This window comes from Phoxinus phoxinus, assembly GCF_949152265.1.
Source record: "Phoxinus phoxinus genome assembly, chromosome: 1".
Lineage (NCBI taxonomy): Eukaryota > Metazoa > Chordata > Actinopteri > Cypriniformes > Leuciscidae > Phoxinus > Phoxinus phoxinus.
In genome coordinates this window covers 31,381,387-31,394,702 of record NC_136876.1, presented here as the reverse complement: position 1 = coordinate 31,394,702, position 13,316 = coordinate 31,381,387, and the positions used below count along the sequence as shown (strand labels likewise).

The 13,316-nt window shown below is 38.5% G+C and overlaps 1 protein-coding gene across 1 annotated transcript; it reads right to left on the bottom strand.

The window, feature by feature from the left end:
* Nucleotides 1-1,768: 1,768 nt before the first annotated feature.
* Nucleotides 1,769-10,413, bottom strand: slc16a6b (solute carrier family 16 member 6b). The gene is made up of 6 exons (XM_079631114.1): nucleotides 10,023-10,413; nucleotides 8,136-8,390; nucleotides 7,149-7,292; nucleotides 5,408-5,536; nucleotides 4,077-4,934; nucleotides 1,769-3,797 (listed from the first exon to the last, which is right to left on the bottom strand). Exons 2-6 carry the CDS (start codon nucleotides 8,371-8,373, stop codon nucleotides 3,541-3,543), a joined length of 1,626 nt encoding a protein of 541 aa, XP_079487240.1. The 5' UTR covers nucleotides 8,374-8,390; nucleotides 10,023-10,413; the 3' UTR covers nucleotides 1,769-3,540.
* Between the last annotated feature and the right edge of the window lie 2,903 nt (nucleotides 10,414-13,316).

The window sequence follows — 13,316 nt, the reverse complement described above, 5'->3', positions numbered from 1 at the left end:
CAGTACATAAGCTTCACTTCAAATAAGATAAATTCATATAACTGTTAGCTAGTTACACGGAAGGGGCTGAACGATGGAAAAAAACTTTAAAACTTTCTTCTTCTGGACGAAAAAAAAAAAACTTCAGCGTCATAGTCAACATTTTAAGACAAATGCAAATAAGCCCTTGATAAACTCTTTACAACACACAGTTAAATAAATAATTAGCTTGCGGTATCCACAGAACAAAAAGCTGATCCTACCATAACGTTACAAAGTTACTTCAGGTGCTAACACTAGCCAACTTGCCGTATACTAGCTACATTTAAAACGACAAATAGCTTAGCATTACCCACGTGTGTAGCATTCGGCGAACATATGCCAAGACCAATGCATTCAGACTTTTTACAATGTTTCGGATAATGCTAGTGCTAATCAGTTACCTACTGTTTCCACGATGTGTGGTGCAGCCATACACTAGCCAAAAAACGGAGGACTCGCCACTGACCGGCCGCCGCGCCCGCGAGTTCAGTTCACATCCGGGTCTTCGGGCACCGGTTCAAATAATGACGTGATTGGTCAACTCAAGTTGACAAGGTAACAACACGAGCTTTGATTGGTTCTTACTCCGGCTAACATTTTGTGGTTAGCTAGCGAGATTATATCTACGTTATATTTTTAATGTGCAACAATTGACGTTGGAAACAAGCAGTAATGTGCTCAACAACAATTTATAAAGCCAGTTATAAAAAATTAACCAGTTCCCTGGAGGAGATCTATCAAATCGAAAACTAAAGGAGAAAAACAGACTTGGCCCACTGCCTATAGTCTGTGGTGCAAGGCATTCCAGAGGATTAAAAACGGAAATGTTTAAATGCATTTCAAATTGTATCTGCAGTTTACTGCCAATTCATGTCCAAAATAATGCAGAACAGTTGTGTCTGTGCCTTATTTCTCTTTTGTTTGGACAAATATTCGCTACATCAAAACAATAGTTTGACTGTAACCTAGCTTTAAACTATTTCCACACATACTACAGTCACTGCTGTTGCCACCTCACTGCACTCCTCCACAGAGTGAGGTTACTCCAACTGCATGTGCTGTGCTTATCTTCTGCTGCAGCAGAGCAAGATGACTCAGCTCTTTGTCCAGTGTCATGTGACTGCTTCAAGGCCACTGAGGTTCTGTGGTGTTTCCCAATAAGGTAAACCTGTGTAGTGGCAATCAAACAATAATGACTGAGCAGGACTACATTATACAGGGTTCCAGAGTCATTTTCACGAATGGAAAAAATCTTTGTATTTCCAGACTACTGCCCCTATAAAATTTTCTGAAAAATATAATTAAGAATTTTCAAGCAGTGTTTTCATAGCAAAAGTTGAGTAATCTTTTAGTGATTGCCGAACACAATTGAATACATTCAAGGCGCATATTTTCACATCGAATGTGCGTGCACAATGTATAAAGCAGCAAACCATCATCTAAATCAGACTATTTGGCCGTTTGGTGATCATTCAACAGCAAAACACGATTACAGTATCAAACTGATGTGTCAGAGGTGAATAAATGCAGGGTATAAAGCGTTTGAGGTTTCTTCTAATCTTGTAAACGCATGTCATCACTTTGAGAAAACCAATGGAAAATAAAACAACTGAAAATAAGAATATTTACAGGTGACTATTATATACCAAAAATATTGCTGTATAATCAATGTATGTTAAAAACGGTGTAGAAAAATCTACACAAAGGTCTTGTTCATTTGAGTCTGGAAAAGTATGGAATGGAAAATCCAGATTATAAAAATCATTGTGTTTATTATACATGATTAAACAAAACGTCATTGCAATATTCCGAAGTGCAGCATCTCACAGGCAGAAGTCTGAATTACGTTTAAAAAAAAGATTTGAACAAATCAAAGAAAAGGCACACAACACGTGCCATCTCATCAAATGTACAGTGTTTAAATACATGTATGACAAATTAAGTTTACAGAACATAAGAGTTCAAGTCATTAAGTGCATTTACTGGAATTGACCAACATACTCATCTCATATGCTAGAATATATTTAATTCTTTTTGCATTTAAATTGACTCCATTTCTTGAGTCAAGATCCTCATCCAGTGTTTTATGTGTTTGGGGCCAGTTCTCACAGAACACACTCCACGGCGATACTCGTTACGGATGACTCTGAGCCGCATTAATTTCATCTGTTTACCCGTCTCGATACTCTTCTTTTTCATTCTTCCGTGACACATCTTGTTTAGAAATTACACAGAAATTGTGATAAGTGTTTTCTTCAATGTTGTGATGTATATTCGAGTGAAACTGCATCCTGAACAAGAAAAAATGTAGGGCGGGACTTAATTTTGTCCATCAGGAATTGATTGGATCTGTGTGATGTCATGTGAGTGACAGGTTGTCCCGCCCTTGTGCCAGTAAAACATGTCATCAGAGAAGAAAAGATTTGATCAAAGATAATTATAATACTGCAATATTCCATTAAAAATGATTTGCCAATCACCATTTCATGGTGACTTTAACTAGACTGACATTTTTGACTGCGTCTCATGTCAAGTTATAAATTACTTTTTAAAACGCATCTCGAGACAGAATCTCATGCTTTTAAACGCAAGAACGCGTTCCATGTGAACGACCCCTTTAGTTTCCCGTTTCAAGTCGCAAGCTCTCGATTCTGCAGAATTCTTGGACAAGGCACAGACTCCAAATTACAGCGGTAACATGACATTCTTTCGCCATAACTTATAAGAATCTCTTGAATGTGTTTCTAAGTAGACAGCATCTCTGAGCAGGAATTCGGAGGCCTTTGTCATATGTCAGCATAATTCATCCCTCATTCAACCTGTTCTGACTGATGATGAGTTACTCTTGATGGAAGACTTGCCTCTGAAGCAGGTTACATCACAATCTACATCATCTATGATAGTGAATGCTTGGGAATAAGTGGTGCAAATCATCAAAGCTGCATTAAACATGAGACCCAAACAAGCAAATATAACCCTGAAACACTAGACAGCTTCGTACCCGTCTCACCTTTAACTTTGAATTAGGTTTATTCAACCTAATGCAATATAAATACGCATCATAGCCTCACTGTAAGTAGCAAAACAGCCTGAGGTTTCATTTTTTTAGATGTTAAAGCTTAGAACTGAGCGTTGTGATGATTTTTGGTCGATATAATTATGAAATAAATAGTCAGCTTCGCACTTTGGTAAATGAGAGTTAAAGAATTGAACGCTTGATAGGTTTAATTCTTGCCCTCTCTAAAAGTGTGTGGAGACTGTAGTATGCGTACTACCACAGTATGAATGGGAAGGACCCTTGTTCCCTGTTTCAATAAATAATAACGAGTAACACAAAAAATGTAAACTTGTTTTGGGGGTTATGATTGGGTGTTCAGCAGAAGTGCAATGAAGAGTGATTAAACATTTGATTTGTGACAGTTCTACCCTGTTGAAACAGGGGTTTTGTGTATTGCAACCTTTGGGACGACATTCAAGTGGAGGATAAGGAGCATGTCTACTCTTGAGGTGAGGCGGTATTCATACTGGCCAAGGTTTGCCCTTCGCAGGACTGTTGTCTGTCTCCATGTCCATTTCTACAAAGTCAGCAGTGCCATCATCACTTCCCTGTGAGGTAGAGTCTCTGTCTGGTGCTTGCTGGTCATTTCTCCTCCTCCAAAGGCAGAATCCGGATTTGGCTGGACGCACCAGTCCAAGAAACAGAGCCCCTACTCCCATCCCAGCCGCGCAGGAGTAAAAGGCTGATCCGTAATTGTCAGTCGTGTCTACCAGAAAACCTGAAACACCAAGATTAACATAAATGTGTGGTGGAGTAACTTTGTAAACAAAAAAGACTGGTGTAGTGTTAAACATTCGTACAATGACCGTGTCAAATTTTTCATTTTATTCATCTAAAATTTTATTTAATTTAATCAACAATAATTTGGATACCCCTTTATTTTCCATACATGTACAAATATCTAGCTGCTTTTATATTTTAGTAAGGGGTCCCATCATATGTTCATCTATTTTATAAACCCCTGTTCTGTTTGCTAGTTGACAGAAGCTGTTTTTACCTCCTAGAGGTGGACCGGCCAGTCCTGCAAAGCTCTGGATGCAGACATAGACGCCAACAGCCGATGACATCCTCTGAATGCCAATCACGTCATCTTCAGCCAGCATGGGGATGTGGCTGGAGGCCACGGTGCCCAGCAGGAAGCCATAGAAACAGGAGCAGGACATGAGCCCCCAGAACTCAGTGACAAAGGTGAAAATGATCAGCACCGGACACAGCAGCACTGTGCAAATCAGCAGAATGTAGATCTTGCGAACGGGCCTGCGATTGAGGACCCAACCCATGGACAGACGACCTAGAATCTCGGCCACGGCCATGGCCGAGAGCATGTAGGTGGCGCTGTCACGTGACACGCCTCGGCTCACGCTCAGCTCAATGATGTAGAGCTGCGGAGCGAAGAAGCCCAGCGTGGCGAACAGGCCAAACAGTGCGTAGCAGTTGAAGCTGGCGTCCTTGAGCACGGAGAAGTCCAACAGCTTGGGCCTGGAGACCCTTGAAGTGTCAGTTAGCAGTGGTAGCTCGTTGTCAACGTTTTCTCCTTCCTCTTTTTTCCTAAGTGCTTCTTTCTCTGCAGAGTCCCGCTCTGTAGATTCCAGGCCAGACAGGTTGATCTGAGAGGAGGTGACGGACTGGACCCCTGAGTCCACAGAGCCAATAGAGGTGTGTGTGAATTCGTTCTCCTGGTCATATTTGGATTCAGGTTCTTTAAGGGGGGATGTGGAACCCTCTGGTGTGGCAGGTTCGGGTTTAATGACTATTGGCTTCAGCAGAGCCCCACAGACAATGATTGAAGCCTGCATAACCCCAATCATGATCAAGCAGTAACGCCAGCCGATCTGCTCCTTCAGCGCATTCAGAGCTGCAGCATGAATTCAAAAAAAGACAAGGTTTTCAACAGGTCGAAAAAACATTGGGCTTTCTGTGAAAAATAATCGAAACTCTTTTATAACTATTCACATTTATTTGACTTACAAATAGGCTTTTATCATGTTATATACATGCTTGGCTAATCTGTAACATCCAAAAGAAGTTTGCAAGTGCTTGTAAAAGTTGCCTGTGCCTAAATATTAACATTCTGTCATTATTTACTCACCCTCATGTCACCCCTGTATGACTTTCTTTCCTCTGTGGAACACAGAAGATATTTTGAGAAATGTCTTCTTTTTTTTTTTTTTTTTTGTCCATACAACAAAAGTCAAACAACAGCTGAAACATTTTTCAAAATATCTTCTTTTTGTGTTCTGCAGAAGAAAGACATTCATATGAAAAACATGAGGATGAGAAAATGATAACTACCCAGACGTATCTGTAGCACAACCCTGTCGATCATACCTGGCGCGAGGGCTAGCAGGGAGAAGCATTCTCCAGTGGAGGCTATGGATGTGACGAGGGAGCGGCGCTTGCTGAAGTACTGCGACAGGATGGTGACTGTAGGCAGGAAGGTAAGGCAGTAGCCCAGGCCTGTAAATAAATAGCAAAGAGGGAGATGACAGCCACTGGTCTCTTCAACACAAGGGGCTCAGGTGCGCAAAGAACCAGGCCACTCTCTTCCGTGGGACAAACTTGATAAAGGGCTGAAAGAAAACTGTATTTAAAAGAGACAAAAGAAGAGACAAGGAGAAGATCGGCAAGGTTAGGATCAACTAATAGTGGCGGGAAGGAAGTGTTTTGAATTTTGGGGAAAGCTAGCAGTGCATCTTTAGAAAAATCTGGAAAAACAAAAGGAGGTCAAACTTTAGTTTAGGGTCTAAATCTCACTATTAACTACGACTTTTGCCACAATAAACTCATAATGACTGTTTGTTAATAGTTAAGGTAGTTGTTAACTTTAGGTATCAGGTAAGATTAAGGGATGTTTAATATGTTTAATGCAGAATAAGGCATTAATATGTTCTTTTTAAGTGCTAATAAACAGCCAATATCCTAGTTAATAGTGAGAAGTGAACCCTAAACTAAAGTGTTACCCAAAAGGATTATGTGGTCATAATTTGAATTTTGTTTATAGAAAACATCAGCCCTTTGGAACAATAAATGAAAGCGGGACATGTGGACTGATCGGCTAGAGTGTGAATATGTTATTTTGTAAAAAAATGAAATATTCAAACATATTGGCCTGGTTTCACAGACATGGCTTACACTAAGCCAGGATTAGACCTCAGTTCAGTTAGGACATTTAAGTAAACATGCCTTGGGAAAAAAACATTGGTGATCTTGAGACAAAACAATCGCACTGACATAATTTAAGATATAACAGAGCAAGTTTCTTTCAGTTAAAACAGTTTTAACACTAATAAAATGCAGTGTTATATTGGGGTGTTTTTAAATAGCTTTCTACAGCTTTCTTTAGAGAAGGAAATTTCACTTTGGGTCAATGTTCTTGACTCTCATTAATGGCAATTTGTGTGTGTTACCGCATGAATGTCAACGCATGAAAACACTCCACCTACAAAACGCTATATAAATGCATCATATAAGGGTGTGTGTTACTAAAAGTCATATACCAGACACAGCACTGCTTGAATTCCTTAATTCCTTAATGAACATGACTTAATTATTTAGTGATATTATAGAAAATACTGTTCAAAAGTTTGGGGTTGGTAAGATTTATTAATGTTTTTGAAAGAAGGCTCTTATTCTCCCCAAGAGATTTTTTATTTAAAAAAAATACAGTAAAAACAGTAATATTGTAAAATATTATCACATTTTACAATAACTGTTTTCCATTTAAATATATTTGCTAATTTAATTCATTCCTGTGATGGCAAAGCTGAATTTTCAGCAGCCATTACTCTTCAAACAAAAAGAACGAAACAATTAAATTACAAATGCAATGTATGGAAAATATGTCTCTTCTTTAAAATAAAAATGAAACATTGTTTTCACAATCTCATGCCATGCCACCCTTTTGTCCCTGTTCAGTAACACGCCACACTGGCAATAAAATAACGCAATGCAACATTTCTTAAAATACTGAATAAATTCACCTTCATTCACTTCACATATTTTGTTAAGGAACAATTAGGGTCCCAAAATATGTATCGCACATATAAACTCACACAGAAGGTGGATTTACCTGCAACGACTCCCATGGTGATGTACATCTCAGTTATGGTTTTGGTGAAGGCCGTTGAGATTGTGCCAAGGCTAATCAGAAATCCACCGAGCATGACGACAGGCCGATAGCCAAAGCGGTTGCTCATCACTGTGGAAAGAGGAGCTGTGGGAAAGATGGAGCCAATTACAAACACGTTTGAAAAACAACACAGTGGATCTGTGCACTTCCTTAAATTATCCATTTATGGTGGTGTCATTTTGACAGCAAGGGCATAAGACAGTCTCACTAGCAGCCGCAGGTTTTACTTTGGTTCACTCTCAGACTGCTTCTGTTTGAACAAGAATGATCTTTTGAAGCCCTTTCAGCAGGAAAAAATGTGAATCTGTCCACTGAGTCATGAAATGGTGGCGCTGCTTTGTCACTGGGCAATGTGAGTGTATCTCTAGTCAGCCATCACAACAGCCGGCATTCCTTTCACAGCACAGTTCAGCTCGCTCTCAGCATAAATGCCAACATGAACAGATTCGCCTGGAAGTCAGGATCTGTTTGACAGGTTCACACTGAAAGACCACAATATCTGATATGTTTTAAAGGGACAGTTCACCTAATCATTTACTCACCATTATGTCGTTTTAAACCAGTTTGACTTTACTTATTCTTTGGTCCCTCAACTTCCCTAAACTAAAACTGAATTGTGTGGTCGCTGTAGAATAAAACCTGCATTGCTGATGAAACAAACTTAAAAACAGTACACAATGGCTTCTACTGATGTCTCAATGAGAGTTAAAGAAAAAGAAAGAAAATGGAAAACTGGTTTAGCGTTGCAAAACTTGAATAACCTGCAAAAGTGTTCTCCAGAAACAATCTTCTTGTATTATCATACAAGGTATTTTTCACTTGTAAAGCTGACCATTTGTGCAAACATCATTTGTATTGTTTAAACAAACACTGTAAGGTACAACAAGTGCTATCGTGCTGTATCTTTAAATGTCTAGACTAAATTACCTGTGAAGGCCATAACAAAGACACAGATGGAGACGACCCAAGACACTCTGCTGTTGGTTTCATTAAAGTCTCTCATGAGGTCCTGGAGGAAAATCCCAAAAATCTTGATGATGCCATAAGTGAAAACCTCCACGAAGAAGAAGGTCACAGCCACCATCCAGCCCCAGCCTCCTTCTGGCACCTCAGTGTACACATTAGGGCTCGTGCAGCCCTTCAGAGCTGACATCAATCCTGTCATGATGGACACTGACGTTTCTATAAATGTAAGCAAAGTGACAGTACAGAGAGTTATAGATCGGATGTATTTCTACACTGGCTCTGATGGTGTCCCCTTGTCAACAGCGGCGGGCTTTGTCTGCAAGCTTGTCTTTAATCTGCCTTGTCTTTCAAGGTGCTACAAATCCATATGCATAAAATCCTTGTTATGTAACCACTGTTGGAATATTATAGAAAAAAATGGAGTGCCAGAGTCAAGCAACACTTTACACTTTCATTCATTCATATATATATATATATTGCGAGTAATCACATCTAACAAAAGTTTGTATATATGTGTATACATATTATTATATACACACACACACACACACACACATATATATATATATATTTATATATATAAACATTATTCCACATTTGAAGTGAATCAAAACCTTTCATCAAAGTTATACATGAATTTTGAACAATACCCGTTCTTGTCTAAGAAGAACAACTTTGATGAACTCTTTTGATCCACTTCAAGTGTTGACTACTGTCTTATTTGATTTTATATAATAGTGCTATGCCTCCATTGCGCTGTTATTGGATATGATCGGTTAGGGTAAATCCGGCCAATCGTGGAACAGCTGTGTCGTCATCAGAGCTTGTGCAGCCCCTCTTGAGAAGCTGCGCCGGCTGAGTCAACCGTCTGCTCTCGAATCGCTCTCGCTGTACTTTGATGCCATACGTCACCGTGACATGGCGTCAGCGCTGTCTCAAGTCAGACAAAATTTCTAATCGGCATGCATTGCTTCAAGTCAGCTGCCAATCGGTCTGCGCAGCGCAACATGAAGTCAAGTGGTGCTCACTGCAGAGCCAAATGACATCCAGCTCTACCTCTCTGGACTTCAAACAGATGGAGCGATAGAGTTATGGGTAAGGTTAGGGTGTGGTTGGAACTTCTAGCTCCATCCATTATGCCCAAATTACATCCAGAGAGGGGGATCTGGGGGATTCATGCTTCACCCATGGCTCTGCAGTGTGCAGCCTCTCCATGAAGTCGAATAAGCCTATCGATGACGTTAATGGGAAGGCTAATGAAAAAGTAAGTAAGCAACTCAGACACATCACTGCTTTATGTCAAAATCAAACTTGAAAACGTGATGAATGTGTTTTGTGAGCAATCAGCTTGGGGAAATTTAAGGTACATCTTTGTGTCTGTGACCTTGTGAACAAGCTTGATGACTGCTGAAAATAAGCTGACTGTTTAAAATAAAGCTGAACTTCAGCATTACAAATAATATTGTATAAAATTGTTACTGGCTTTAGTGATAATTTTGGAATAAATGCAAAAATACATAAAAACACTAATTTGGTGACAGTTATACTTGTTTTTAATAAATAGAACATAAACGTTACATAGTGTAAAATACAAAACAGAATTATATTTAACTTAGTCTCTTATTTTTATGTAAAGTTTATTTAACCAGGAAAATTAAGTGTAACAGGGACATACATTTATATTTGATATATATGGTATAGGCATTATTCAATTAATTAAGTCAATAAATTACCTAGCTTACGATCATAATAGTACATCATGTGACGCAATAAGTAACTTTATCATGGCAGTCGCGCTAATAACGGCATTCAAATGCTATACTTTGGGTACAAATCGTTTTAACTTACCGAGACGTTGAAGAAACTGCGGAAAACTCGGGATGTTGAAAGAAAACAAAAACCAACAGCTCTAGAGTCTAGCTGGCTTTTTTTTTTTGTTAAAGTGTTAACCAGAGATCATCGTTTCTGCCCTGAGCATCCGCAGTCACTCCTGTGGAGAGCGCGAGTCGTTAATAGCCTAAGCCACGACCAAGTGACATATATTTAACTATATCGTTTCCTAGTTTATGTTCGACAACATTAACAACTTTAATGATTAACAAATACTGTTAGTATACTAGATCATGTATGCCAGCTCGCTGTCTCTGTTTCCTCTCGCTGAAGCTTGGCACATTTTATACCGGCTGAAGCCGGTATTCGAGCTCGTGCGCGACTGCTACTGCGACTGTACTACTGAATCGTGAACGCGCATTGCACTTGGTGAACTGGCTCAAATTATCTCACCTGTCTGTAGTAGAAGTGAAACAAATCCCAACAAGACCTGGAGCTTATGTCTGAATAGTCAATATATCACACCACTCAATTAGATAATTTGTTATTTGACCGCTAGCCTTCTGTAAAATGAAATATAGTATTATACGAGTATTTCAAAATGAGTTTTATTTAATAATATCAATCATCTTATGAACAGCAATTTGAATAAGCAAGACATTGTGTGAGGATCATAACAGGACTGAGCGTGACCGTAGTGATCTGGATGCACGAGCATGCGCGTTCCGATGAGAGCTGAGGAGAGGCAATTCTCGTGCACGTGAAGCATGGTAGGAGCCTATATCGGCCGGGTAAAACAGGTTTAAACCAGTTCTGTCTCCAGAATGAGCTTACTCATTAAGATTACATTATCAGCGTGCGTTTTAATTGCGCCATGTAAATACGGGCGGAAATTTCAACATTTGTTAAACACCTTTCAAGGAGATTCCTTAAAACTCCAACATTTTGGTTATTTTTTACATTGCCGGCTGTGACGTCACATGCACATCCTCCCTCTTTTCACAGACACGCGGGTGACATGCATATATATACATTATTACATGATATCTATGGTAACATGCATCTAGTAAGAAACTTGTAGCGGCAATAATTGAATGCATGGATTTTTTACAGTCTATGATGAATAAACATGAATTCACCCCATAACACAAAGCCGTCGTCACATTTAAAACAGGCTTTGCTGTTGCAATATACTCTGATAACTTTTTTTAAAAAATATTGCTTTAATAATTATTACTTTAAAGTAGGCTACGTAGATAAAGGGTTCATGGATGCTGGCTTAATATTACATAAAACATTCTATATGGGCCTAGTGGGGTCCAAACGTCTAAAGACCACCAATTTAACATATATATTTTTGATTCATGATTTGCATCTTGAGCTTCAATAAGCTAAAAAGCTTATTAAAGACCCACAAATAGTGCATAATCTGAAATATTGTTTAATTAAAAAAATAAATTTCTTACATTTCTTTCTTATTTCCAATTACATTTCTAAAAAGTTAAATTAGATCTAAATCTAGATAATTTCTCTATGCATTTATCAGTATGCATTTATCTTTCCAGTCGGCCTTACAGAGGCCAGTCATTTAAAGGGAGAGATAAGTAACCAACTGACTTTGTTACCTAAGAATGGCTTGCGTCATTTCCTTTAGTAATTACTGTTGGAAGCTTGTGTTGTGTTCAGCACACAAAACAGAGGCATGTGTATCTGATTTCTTAACTGCAGCTGATTTGGTGAGGAATATAGGAATCCATCACTTATCGAAGACAAAAGGATAACTCCAAATCGTGTTTTTCTAATTTACTATTATTTTGTTTGTATTTCTTTTTTATTTTATTAATGTTTTTGAGATTGTTTTTCACAGAAGCCTTAGTAATAATTAACATCATAAGATGTTGTTACACAGTAGATTTAACCATAACAAGAGTTCATATGATCATTATATGCTGACTTACAATGTCTAGTTAAATTATACACCGTGGTCCGTCAGACCAAACAAGATTACAGGGCAAAGCTCTGTCTTTACAATGAATAGCTGACCATCATTTTAGCTTTACTACAATGTAAGAGTGAACGTAGAGCACTGAGTTAAAGCACATCTAAATATTTGTCGATAATGAGTAAAGATAAAGTGCCCTTATGAAACAAATTAAAAGTTGCTTTTTATGTGTTACAATTGTTGTCACTTCGGTAACTTGAAGGAGATATCAGGTATGTGTGTGTCTATGGCAAACTCTGCATCGAAGCAGAAGACGCAATAATGTTCAGTACCCTGGACAGCTCATTTATTACACACATCAGGCCCATTTTTTTTTTTTTTTTTTTTTTTCCTATGCAATTAATTGTTGTTTGGAATGCTCAAAAACTCGGGAGTGTGTTCATTTCAGGGCTTAGGTAAATACTTTAAGAGTTTATCATCAATACCATTCTGAGAATCTGCATTTTTTTCTTCTTGGAGGCATCAAAAGGTTCCAGATCACCAGATCAGATTCAAATCACCTTGTCATATTGGTGAATTTATGTTTGTTGCTATCCTTTCCCCTTCCAGATGTGCGTTGCTTCAATCATTTTTAATCAAATTTGCATTTGTTCATATATTTGATAACTGACTGTAGCCTTTATTTGACTCTATAGCCCAACCCCACACTGGGACGTAATATATGCAAATACTCACAGCTGGGAAAGCTAAAAACAAACAAAAACAATGTCCCTATAAAGCATGTTCAGCATGTTGTGCTTTTTAATTTATGGATTTATTCTAAATGAGCCATTTTTAGAATCTGTTACCTTAATTTAGGCAGAAATGTTCTAACCATTTGTTAGCAATGGGACCTTATTGTCAAGTGTTACCCTGCTCAGCTCAGCATGTGTAGATCATGTATGATTTCAGGCTGCGTACAAAATACATTTACATAAATGTATCAGTTCTTTTCCATCTGTTTGTCCTTCTCTGGCATGAGCAGGTCGTGAACGCACTTTCTTTATTACACTTATCAGCTCTGTTGTTCACTCTGACCTTTAACCTCATCTGCTGCATCGAGCCTCTGTTGTCACAACACCAGTCCTGTCTCAATGTCATGTCCTGTATTTCAATTACGCTGGGCCTAACTATCACATAGAATTACATAACCTAACCTATAAACTATTATTAGCATCCCATTAATATCATTTTACAAGCAAGTACAGAGAATAATAGGCAACATAACACCTCCTTTAAACTGGAAATGACTTCAGAAGTTGAACACAGCACTGTGGGACAACAGTTATTTTGACGAGATTGTGCCCAAAGCTCAACATGTTCTTTTGCCT

Coding starts and splice junctions, on each gene's coding strand:
- slc16a6b (XM_079631114.1), bottom strand. CDS start 8,373: ATGACAGGATTGATGTCAGCTCTGAAGGGCTGCACGAGCCCTAATGTG. Junction 7,293..8,135: donor CTTTGTTATGGCCTTCACAG/GTAATTTAGTCT, acceptor TCTTTCCCACAG/CTCCTCTTTCCACAGTGATG. Junction 4,935..5,407: donor CCTGCTAGCCCTCGCGCCAG/GTATGATCGACA, acceptor TTCATGCTGCAG/CTCTGAATGCGCTGAAGGAG.